We start from the raw sequence: 11,623 nt of genomic DNA on the forward strand, positions 1-11,623 counted from the left end.
TGTGTATATGCGTATATTATATTGTGATTATATATTTATATATGTATGCATTTATTATGATTATTCATTTTCTCTCTCACTTGCTTAAAAGTGCAATATGTAGGATTTCTGTCCACTAGATGTCGCTAGAGGCCTGTTCAAAACGAAGGCGTAGCTTGATGACTGCCAAGTTTAAACGAGGAATCTTGGGACATGTGGTCTCCACCTCACAGCCAGGGGAAACAGGGATATGACTCGGGAAGAAATCATGTTCATGAATGCGATTATTAATGTTACGAATGTTGTAATGTTATGAAGCGGAGCAGGACTGAGTGTTGTGGAGCTGAACGAGGAGCTGGAGCGATTGCGCAACACACGCCTCACGAGCAGCGGGACTTTTATTATGTCACAGTCGCCGGCGGCGCTGCTTCCGCTATTCCGGTCATGAGTATGAGGTAACGCAGCTCTGTTTATCATATTAGATACATTTGAGTGTGTTGAAATTGATGTTATAACGTTACTCTGTGCGTTCGCTCGGCGGCTGCTGTGAGACACTGTTACACACTACAGTAAGATAGATCGATTTTAGCATATATTAAATACTGGATGGCTTGTGTTGATAAATGGCATGCAATTAATTTTAAAACGTATTGTATGATGGAGAAAATTCTGTATTACTGTTACTAAAAATAAAGCTGCATCTGATGATGCTATGCTAGTTACTTGACAAAATAGTATTTTTCTCTGAGGCAAGGCAAAGCATGGTACTCGCAAAAAATCAAGAAAATTAGATTTAAACAATAAGACTAAACATGTTGAGCTATATAACAATAATTAGTTTTCTGTCTATAAACGTAACCAAACAGTTGTTTCCTTGTCTATTAAAACCATAGACTGATTAAAACATGTAATATATTAAAGCGTCTTTGGTGTTTCCATGGTTTCTACAAAATAGAATCGGAAACCGAGGCAGACCGAGGGTTAATGCGGGTATGACGCAATTGACAGGCGACTCCTCACACGTCCCGGTTAAAATTACAATTTTCTAACGATTTACAAATAGTTGGAAACATTTGGGATATTGTAAGTACTCAAGTGAACACAATATATAACACTGGCCTAGTGGTTTTTGGATATTTTACTGCAAAAATATTACATATTGCACCTTTAATTCTGTAATATTTTAATGCTTGTATTGTGTCTTAAAAATAATAATAATAATAATAATAATAAAAGAATTTCCTTTTGATGTTATAAATATTTACTTTTGCATCTACCAAAGTTTTATTTTTCTCCAGTGTTATTTTAGTCTCACACTATTATAGTTTTATTAATATTTTGAATGTTTTTATTTTTATATGTTCTGTTTTCATTTTAATTTTAGTTATATTTTTAGTTTCTTGTGTGATTTTGTCTTTTTTTTTTAAATATGTCAGTATATAGTTTTTTATTATTTATTATTTCATTTTTAGTTATTTTAGTACATCAAGTTAAACTAAATTAAAATGAGAAATGTTGCATTAGCTTTTTATATTTTATTTTATTTTAACAAAAATGGTTTTAATTTTCACCTGTCTGTCGGTGCGCGTCACTTACACACACGTCCAATAGGTGGCAGTAGATCAATTGAATTCTAAACCGTAGAAGAAGAATCATAGCGGTGGAAGCGGAAGTAAATGTTGTGTTGTGCAGTGTTCCTCTGTGTAAACAAAAGAGTTAAATTAAATTAATTAACTACTTCACACGTTTAGTTCACGATGGTTATGACAGCTAATTAGTTTTTGTGTTTCAGATGTTCTGAATGACTGTGGTGACATTACTTCCTTTTGGACATTAACCGGACAAATCTGTCATGGTAAGTGAAATATTTGTTTTGCCATTATGGGGTGTGTTTCCCAAAGCGAACTATGGTCGCAAGTTCCATCGATACCAATAGAGTTCAGTGGGACTTACGACCATAGTTGACTAACAATGCTTTCGGGAAACGCACTCCTGATTGTTTTGCCCTTATAAACAGAACTGGGCGGTACCATGGTACAGGTTGTGGTACTTTGAGCTATACCATAGTACTGAATGAAAAATTCAAATACCATCTCCAAAACATGCTATTTTAAGATTACGAAAAAAGCATATTAAGCTGGTGTAGAGCGAGAGAATGTAATATTATATAATCTAAATGGCCATGACAGCTCAGAATAGCTCAGAATATCGTTCAAATGAAGGTTTGGCATCACAAAGTATCAGAGGATAGTATGCAGTAAATAAAATGTGGTATATATAAACAAAGTGTGCATATACAGTATGTAGTGACATTTAAAAAAATGTGAGCAGCACAGAATAGAGTATCAGTCTCAGCAGGCAGGGTTACAGTAGTAGAAACATACAGAAAATGCAAAATAGGGTACAAATTTTTTTTCTTCTCATGTTACAGGATAGCGAAGTGTCAGACTTTGAACAGCCTCCAGGACCTGAGACGAGTCTGAACCGGAGCAATGCACCTGTTTATTGTGTCTGTCGCAAACCAGACATTAACTGCTTTATGATGTAAGATGTGTTTCTCTTTAAATGATCCAATGTCATTTTTGAGGAGGCTTTTTTTTGTTGTTGTAAAATTAAATCTTTTTAATTGCATGTTTTAAATTCTTTTCATGTACACAGTGGTTGTGACAACTGCAGTGAGTGGTTTCATGGAGACTGCATTAATATATCTGAGAAGGTGGCTAAAACCATCCGCGTCTGGTACTGTGAAAAATGTCGAGGTAAGGACATTTTATTTGAATTATTTGTTTTATATTAGAACATATAAAATAAATATAAAAACTTTTTATATTATTATTTCATAGTATTTGACATTTATAGTGTCAAAAACAACCCTGAGTATGTGCATCCTGTGGTCTAGGTAAAGATGATACCTTAGAGATCAAATACCGTCCCAAGAAAAGCCGGGAGAAAGAAGGAGAGACAGACGGGACCGATAACCAACCCGACACACCAGATTTCAAATCCGATGGACGGCGAGGGTCACGGGTAAGAAATTCTGATTCATAAAAACTGCTGTCTTAAAGGGATAGTTCACTCAAAAAGGAAATTTCCCCATGATTTACTCAAGCTCAAGCCATCCTAGGTGTATATGACTTTCTTGTTTCATACAAACACAATCAGAGTTATATTAAAATATCCTGGCTATTCCAAGCTTTATAATGGTAATGAATAGAGGATGAACCCCAGAAAAGTGCAGCCATCCACCAGAAACGTACTTCACACGGCTCCAGGGGGATAATAAAGGCCTTCTGAAGTGAAGCGATGCATTTGTATAAGAAAAATATCCATATTCAAAACTTTAAAATTTTAAATAACTGGCTTCCAGCGGACGGCCGTATGCATGTCGACTTACGCCACAAGAGTAACCCCTGACGCACCGTAGGAGTAGCGTAAGCTTAGACGCCTCTCGCTCAAATAGATTATTTTAGTTTTTAAAGGTTTAAATATGAATATTTTTCTTACACAAATGCATCGCTTCGATTCAGAAGGCCTTTATTAATCCCCCGTGTGGATTACTTTTATGATGGATGGATAAAGCTTGGGAGAGCCAGAACATTATTTAATGTAACTCTGATTGTGTTCGTATGAAACAAGATACAACTGGGATGGCTTGAGGGTAGGTAGATCATGGGGTAATTTTCATTTTTGGGTGAATTAACCCTTTAAAATGACCTTTGTGAAGACGGTGACTAAAAAGTGTTGTTTGTTAACCTTTGGACTGACTATGGAGAGTATTTGGGATTTGTCCTTAGATTAAGCGCTCCGCTCGCATGTGTGGAGAATGTGAAGCCTGCATGCGCACAGAGGACTGTGGACTGTGCGACTTCTGTAAAGACATGAAGAAGTTTGGTGGCCCGAATAAGATCAGGCAGAAATGCCGACTGAGGCAATGTGAAGTGCGCGCTAGGGTGAGTTTCACTTTTGTAAAAGTGACTGTGATTTCATCTTTCTTTTATCATACACTTCAAGGACTGATAATGTTTGTTGCCTCTGTGTACAATATGATGCACTCAGCAATTATTCTAAAAAATGGTTCTGTAAGTTTTCATGCTTTTTTCATTGTTTTGTTAATAGTAATTTTAATCTAGCAGAAACTTTTATCCATAGCAATTTCAGTACACTATTTACAGAGAAAATTCGTCTAGAGTAAATCGGCATGAAACGGAATTTGCGATAATCTTTTCTTTCCCTTTGTTACGTATATACAAGTGAAACAGCTTCTCGAACACAAAAAAATGTAGGGCGGGGACTCAGTTTTGTTCAACGGGAATTGATTGGAATTGATTTGCTATTGGTCGATCTCATATGAGTGACAGGTTGCCACGCCAGTAAACACATCATCAGAGGAAAAGATGATGTCGTTGAAAGAGGTAGGGGATCTTATTTTGATTAAAGATAATGAAGGCACATGAATTAAAAAAAATAAATAATAATAACGATGTGCAAAGATAAATCATTTCTAATAAACACTGCAATATTCCATAAAAAAAAGTTTTCATTTTTATGGTGACTTTAAGGATCATTTATTGTGGAGATTAAACCTATAACCTTTTTACTTTCCAACCCTTCTTTAACCACTATTTTTTTTTATTTTTCAGAAAATGTTGCGAGTGAAGGATGAGGAGTACTCCATGTCTAAAGGCAGAGACTATCAAGATGGCACACTGTCAGAAGACTATAGTGAGAATGAGCTGGAGCTGTATCAGCAGTACTGCGCTGGGCAGTATGGAGAACAAAGCACGGTACCTGCTTCTCTTCACACTCGCATCACACTTCAGCACTACAAAAAAGTACCTTTTTAAAGGGGACCTATTCTGCCCCTTTTCACAAGATGAAATAAAAGTCTCTGGTGTCCCCAGAAAGTGTCTGTGAAGTTTCAGCTCAAAATACCCCACAGATAATTTATTATAGCTTGTCAAATTTGCCCCTTTTTACATGTGTCCCTTTAAATGCAAATGAGCTGCTGCTCCCCGCCCCCTTTCCAGAAATGGGCAGAGCATTAACAGCTCACGCTTCTGTTACTCAACAACAACAAAGCTGGAGAATCTCGCGCAGCCAAAATGAGGATTGTCAGTAACGGTGTTCAGCCTTACATTGTTCAAACCGGAGTCGACACTGATGGAGAGACTCAGGAAGAAGTTACAACTTTTAGAATGAAACTGGATGTTTCTGAATGGTTAGTGGATAAATTTATGTAGTTGCTGTGGAGTTGATTCCACTCATCCACTAGCATGTGCCGTCATGTTCATCTTATGTGCAAAACCAGTGTTGAATTGACCCTCATTTGTGAAGCAGTCCGCCGTAAAATGACAGCATGACAACAACACTCTGCTACATCAACTCTTCCTCTTCTCTAAAGCAGCAAAACATGGACTCACCCCCTTTGTTAGGTGTTTTTGGAAATTTTAGGGTTTGTGATGTCACCAGCCTGGGAAGAAGCTTGTTGTAGTCTCAACCAGCTGTTTGTTGTAGCGATTTCTGTAAAAGAAAATATCTCCCTTTTCATTGAACTTTCACTGTTGTAACTTTGCAGATGTTATTTATGCTCAAACAACATTACACACTAACTAAAGTTAAAAAAGTGAAATCATAATCAAGGACCCCTTTAAAGGAAGTTAGCCCACTTCACTGTCTTGGTAACCCCCTGGACACATTTCCAATAATCTTTGGCTGAGTTTTCTGGTTTTTTTTTTGTTTGTTTTTTAGGGTTGGAACAGTGATGATGATGATGGTTCATATGCTGATTCAGCTCTGAGAAAGAGAGCTGTTAAGGTCAAACATGTGAAAAGAAGAGAAAAGCGATCTGAAAAAAAGGTAAAGACTTAAAAATATGCGTATAGAATGCTTGTTTAACCCTCTAAAGCCTGACATATGAACTAATACTCAGAAAAATCTTTTTTTTTTTTAATTGAACTGTTTATTGAAAAGTACGAGCTTTTATGGTTCATATAAGAGAATATATAAAGTAATACATCAGTTTTATTCAGAGGCACAAACTGAGCAAAAATAAGCAATTTAGGGTAGTAAAAGTTGGGCAAAAAGTTGTCATTCGGATAGTAATGTAATGTAAATGAGATCTTTACAACAGTATAGCAGACTACTAGCATACAATTCTTATAAATTAGTTGTCACTATATCTGCCTGTCTTAGTAAAATTATATTTAAATGCTTAGTTTTATGATCAAAGCTCTGTAGTCTTTATTGCGGGGAGAAAACATATAATTCAGTGCAATACAAGAGATGAACAATATGAGAGGTAAATAATTTTTCATATTTGATACTCAAATTTAAACATGATTTTTCTGAAACATTATGTATGGATAATCAAGTAAACAATAGTTGCTTCAGCCCAGTAAGTGTTTATCTAGAAATATTACTAACAATATAAAACTTATTTTTAAGTTCACTTTATAAAAATCATAAAAATCAATATAAAAGATTTTACAGCAAAAAGACACATGTACTTTGACCTGTTTTTAAAATGCCTTTTACTTGCTAAAAAAAGTATGAACTATAAATTAGACAAGAGGGCATGTAGTAGATTGTGTACAACAGGATTTGATCAAGTTTTGATCATGTTGATAATTTAGAGGCCTTAGAATTTTGCATGTCAAATATGATACAGTAGGCTTTATAGGGTTAATCCTTTCATAGTCATTTTTGGCTTGAAGTAGATCATTGTGCTTAAAATGGACACTAAGTTAAGACTTTGTTTTCATTCATAAGAAAGAGGAGAATAAGTCTCGGAAGCACAAACCCAAACAGAAGCACCGCGACCGGGTGAGACACAGCGAGCGGCCAGAGGTCCGAGAAACTGGAGGAGCCAGACAATGCCTCGGACCCGGATGTGTCGAAGCTGCACGCGCCAACTCCAAATACTGCTCTGATGACTGCGGCATGAAGCTTGCTGCCAAGTAAACCTGGAAATACTTCACAGTTGTAGAGAGTGGTATGTATGAGGTTAGACTCTGAACGTTTGTGTCTTGTCTTTCCAGTCGAATCTACGAGATCCTGCCACAGCGTATCCAGCAGTGGCAGCAGAGCCCGTGCATTGCAGAAGAACAGGCCAAGAAACTTCTAGAGCGAATCCGCCGTGAGCAACAGTCAGCTCGCATGCGACTCACTGAAATGGAAAAACGCTTCCACGAGCTGGAGGGCATCATAGCTAAGGCCAAACAGCAGGTCGTACAGCACGATGAAGAGGTCAGAGATCATCATAACCGTTGTTCCAGCATGACATTTGCACTGCTGTAAACACTGCAAACACGGTACAGTGTCCTGAACATTGCTTTTCTTTTCCCTGAAGGTCAACGAGGGCGATGACGACACAGATTTTCAAATCTTCTGCGTGTCCTGCAGTCACCCAGTTAATCCCAAGGTGGCACTGCGTCACATGGAAAGGTGCTATGCCAAGGTGTGTTGTATTTAGGGTGTCTGTTTTTAGTTATGCATAGACCTTTTAACTGTGGTCACGTGTTTTTAAAATGATGTGATGGTCATGTTTCTTTTAATAACATCATCTTTTCCTTTTATGCAGTATGAGAGTCAGACATCATTTGGCTCAATGTACCCCACACGCATAGAGGGGTAAGTAAAAAATATTTTTTTATTAATAATAATACTATAATTTTTTTAGATTTTGATGCATCCACTGTGATAAACACTACCATGAAAAAGTTTGAGGTTAGTCAATTTTTTGAAAGAAGTCTCTTATGCTCTCCAAGGCTGCGTTTATGTGATCAAAAATACAGTAAAAACAGTAATATTGTGAAATATTATTACAATTTAAATTAATTTCTTTTCTATGTCAATATATTTTAAAATCTGATTTATTCCTGTGATGCAAAGCTGAATTTTCAGCATCATTACTCCAGTTTTCAGTGTCACATGATCCTTCAGAATCATTCTAATGTGTTGATTTGCTGCTCAAGAAACATTATTATTATATTATTATTGGAAACTGAAATAGAAATCTTTTATAAGATTATAAATGTCTTTACTGTTACATCAATTGAATCTAAACCTTGCTGAATAAAAGTATGAATTTCTTTTGAGAAAAAAAAAAAAAAAAAGGATTCATTTCCAGACACCCCACCTCTTCCGGACGTTCCGGGAATCTCCCACATATTGATAGTGGCTCCCTGGCGGCCACAAATTATATACAATATTCCGGAAATCGAGCGTGCAAGAGAGAAGCCCTGTTACCACCTGGTATTAAGATGCGTTTTCAGTGATCCGATCACAATTGGTCAGCCAAGACACATTACTGTTTCAAATAAACACTTATATTTTGATACATAAACACTTGTCTACACGTAGAAATCACCATTAGCATATCTTGATCTATAAAGTAATACATGGTAATCTTCCACCCTACCTCTTTAACCTTCTTTGTTGTAGCTTTGGTAGTTACTTTTACAGTGTTTGCTTTTTAATGTTCCCCGGGTTTTGACAGATCTGAGAAGATCTGCTTTTTCCTAATATGCACCTTGAACTTGGAATAAATTGCAGAGTTTGAGTACATTTATATCTATTGATGAATTTAAGGCAAGCATAAAGAATGTGGTGGAGACGCGTTATTGTTTTATGTAAAATGCTTCTGTGTTTAAATGCGTGTTGTATTTTAATTGTGAGTTTGTATGGCTGTTACCTCGGCTGGGTCTCTTTTATCTCAATGGTACTTCTTGGTAAAGTAAAGGTAAAAAAAAAAAAAAATGCGTCTCCTGTGACCACTTGAGTTCGGATATCTTTATTATTTTGTCACACTCTAAACTCAACTCCTGCCATCTCCTGGAAATTAGTTTTTGCAGGGTGGGATGTCTGCAGCTATTCATCTGTAAAATGAGGGAAAAATTACGAAGTGCTCCTTTAATGCCTAAAAACATATATAATATGTGAACAAAATCATTTATTTCTGCTCTTTTTCTCCTTGTATCTAGGGCTACACGGCTCTTCTGTGATGTTTACAATCCACAGAGCAAAACCTACTGTAAGAGACTGCAGGTTCTCTGTCCAGAGCACTCCAGAGACCCCAAGGTTATTATGCATTTAATACATTAACACTCAATTTGCATTGATATTAAAGGATTAGTTCACTTCAGATTTCTAATTTCCTGATAATTTAAAAAAAAGGTTTTTGAGGAAAACATTCCAAGATTTTTCTCTATAAAGTGGATTTAGGTCCAAATTGCAGTTTCAGTGCAGCTTCAAAGGGCTCTACATGAACCTAGACGAGGAATAAGGCTCTTATGTAGCTACACGATCGGTCATTTTCTTAAAAAAAAAAAAAATTATATAATTTTTAACCACAAATGCTCATCTTGCGCTGCTCTGCGATGCATCTCGCATTATGTAATAATGTTGGAAAGGTCACACGTGACTTAGGCGGAAGAACTGAACAAATGTTTACAAAGCAGTCGTGCAAAGACTAAGTCAAAAAAGGTAAAACAATGATGTTGGATGATTTTGAAGTTGGAGAAAATGAGAAATGAGTTTTTCACCCTACCGCGGTACTTCCGCCTGTGTCATGCATGACCTTACCAATGTGATTACGTAAATTGTGCCTCAGTGCAAGATGAGCATTTGTGGTTAAAAAGTATATAAATGTAATTTTTTCTTTAGAAAATAACAGATCATTTTGCTAGATAAGACTAAGGGTTCCTCGTCTGGGATCGTGTAGAGCTGCAATTTGAACTGTCAACCCGTTGTTAACTGTTGAAGTCCACTATATGGAGAAAAACCCTGGAATGTTTTCATCAAAAACCTTAATTTTTTTCGACTGAAGAAAGAAGGACACAAACATCTTGGATGACATGGGGGTGAGTAAATCATCAGGAAATTTGAATTCTGAAGTGAACTGAACCTTTAAGGACAGTATTCATAAATGCGAATGTCATGTGTGCAGGTCCCTGCGGACGAGGTCTGTGGGTGTCCATTGGTTCGTGATGTATTTGAACCCACCGGAGAATATTGCAGGGTGTCCAAACGCAAGTGTAACAAACACTACTGCTGGGAGAAACTCCGCAGGGCCGAAGTGGACCTAGAACGAGTCCGAGTGGTCAGCGCATTACCTCAACCCTTTACCTTTGCAAAGGGATCATTTATTTGAAGCTTACTCAAATGGATTAAGATGATTTCTGAACAGCTGAAGCTGCATTATTGTTCATCAATCTTACATTCAATCTTTGATTCTCATTATCTTGTCTATTCCCCCAGTGGTACAAGTTGGATGAATTGTTTGAGCAGGAGCGCAATGTAAGAACAGCCATGACGAATCGTGCAGGTCTCATGGCCCTCATGCTGCACCAGACAATTCAACACGACCCAATTACCACAGATCTGAGAACCAGCAAGGACAGATAAGGTTACTGTCATTTCCTTTTATTCATCTATTCCGTTTGCACATGATGTTCAACCATGAAGCAACCCTCCTGACAATCTGAGGTTCTGTCTTTGATCTTACAGAGTAAACGAAGAGTTGCTGCTGAAGTCGCCTCACATTTGTGAAGATTTGAGTCGGTGTCTTAGCAGTTGTTTGCTGAAACTAATTCATGTACGACACTCATGTTTCTGTATTGTATTTGCATTAATGTAACCCTTGGCTTCACTCTTTGAATGGTGCTATGACAACACTGAATTGTTGTGCTGACATTTTTTAGATTTTTAATTAATCTCATAACCATTTATTGTCAAATAAAAAAAAAATAATATAGAGATATTATTTTTTGCTGGTGAAATGTCTTTTATTTGTCTTTGTCACATTTCTTGTGCCCTTCAGTGGTTCGATATGAGTTTTAATTTAGTCCAAATGTGGCCAAATTATTTTAATGTCATTATGGGAACTTCTTTCAGTGAATTAATAAGCAACAAAAAGTTTGTTGCATATGAACCTAAACTTTGGTCGTACATTTACATGCATACAAAACATATATTTTAGCGTTTGAACCTGGTCATCTATATGCCAAAATACATTCAATATTAATAATTCAATATTTATGAATTATAATTATGGTCCATGTAGGCTAAAATGTGTGTATTAATCAATGATCAGGACCTCTGACTGGAATGGTGCGATTCTGAGGTAAGGAATTTAACGTTAAGATTAATAAATAATTGTTTAAAGATGGCGAATACCAACAGTAATGTCGCCAAAAAAAGTACATTTTAAAGTGCTTGTTTCTGTAAAGCAGCGAATTATTTAATAATATCTCACTTTCTGCAGTCTTTGTATTCATGTGTGAATACTGAATGATATCTAATATTGATATATTAAACTGTGACAAAGATGTATGTTTATTTGACCCCAATTAATTTGATAATTTGTGGCGAGAATCATGTAATCCTCTAAAAAATAAGGAAAGTGTAAACGATAACAATTTTGTATAGCACATTTTAAACTCCAAAAAAAAGGTCCTAAACGAATATCTTCGTCAAATATGTTCAAAATAAATTTTAAATCTGGTTATTATGGGTAATGGTGCTATTTTTGTGCGGTCGAGAAAATATAGCGATGCGCGAGTCGTCGATATTCATGCACATTATTTATATTCGTATCAAAAAGACCAACAAACACACTCCGAGGACATGCAAATACTGTTAATAT

The 11,623-nt window shown here is 36.3% G+C and overlaps 1 protein-coding gene across 4 annotated transcripts; it reads left to right on the forward strand.

Moving 5' to 3' along the window:
- Positions 1-1,631: 1,631 nt before the first annotated feature.
- Positions 1,632-10,384, forward strand: cxxc1a (CXXC finger protein 1a). Of its 4 annotated transcripts, none has more exons than XM_067393503.1 (16): positions 1,635-1,682; positions 1,772-1,834; positions 2,411-2,523; positions 2,638-2,738; positions 2,879-3,006; positions 3,774-3,929; positions 4,338-4,391; positions 4,620-4,763; positions 5,728-5,835; positions 6,748-6,935; positions 7,017-7,224; positions 7,328-7,435; positions 7,559-7,608; positions 8,961-9,057; positions 9,926-10,078; positions 10,237-10,384. In XM_067393503.1, the coding sequence occupies exons 2-16, from the start codon at positions 1,832-1,834 to the stop codon at positions 10,381-10,383; spliced, it is 1,758 nt and encodes a 585-aa protein (XP_067249604.1). In that variant the 5' UTR covers positions 1,635-1,682; positions 1,772-1,831; the 3' UTR covers position 10,384. The 4 variants fall into 4 exon arrangements, with proteins under 4 accessions (XP_067249607.1, XP_067249604.1, XP_067249605.1 ...); XM_067393504.1 differs by having other exon boundaries at positions 1,637-1,694; XM_067393505.1 differs by having other exon boundaries at positions 1,645-1,682; positions 1,758-1,834.
- The last annotated feature ends 1,239 nt before the right edge of the window (positions 10,385-11,623 follow it).

The sequence above is a fragment of the Chanodichthys erythropterus genome, chromosome 9, assembly GCF_024489055.1.
Source record: "Chanodichthys erythropterus isolate Z2021 chromosome 9, ASM2448905v1, whole genome shotgun sequence".
Classification (NCBI taxonomy): domain Eukaryota; kingdom Metazoa; phylum Chordata; class Actinopteri; order Cypriniformes; family Xenocyprididae; genus Chanodichthys; species Chanodichthys erythropterus.

Excerpts from the sequence above, each read along its gene's own strand:
- cxxc1a (XM_067393503.1), top strand. Across the intron at positions 2,739-2,878 it reads GTACTGTGAAAAATGTCGAG|GTAAAGATGATACCTTAGAG; the intron begins GTAAGGACATTT and ends CCTGTGGTCTAG. Across the intron at positions 7,436-7,558 it reads TGGAAAGGTGCTATGCCAAG|TATGAGAGTCAGACATCATT; the intron begins GTGTGTTGTATT and ends CCTTTTATGCAG.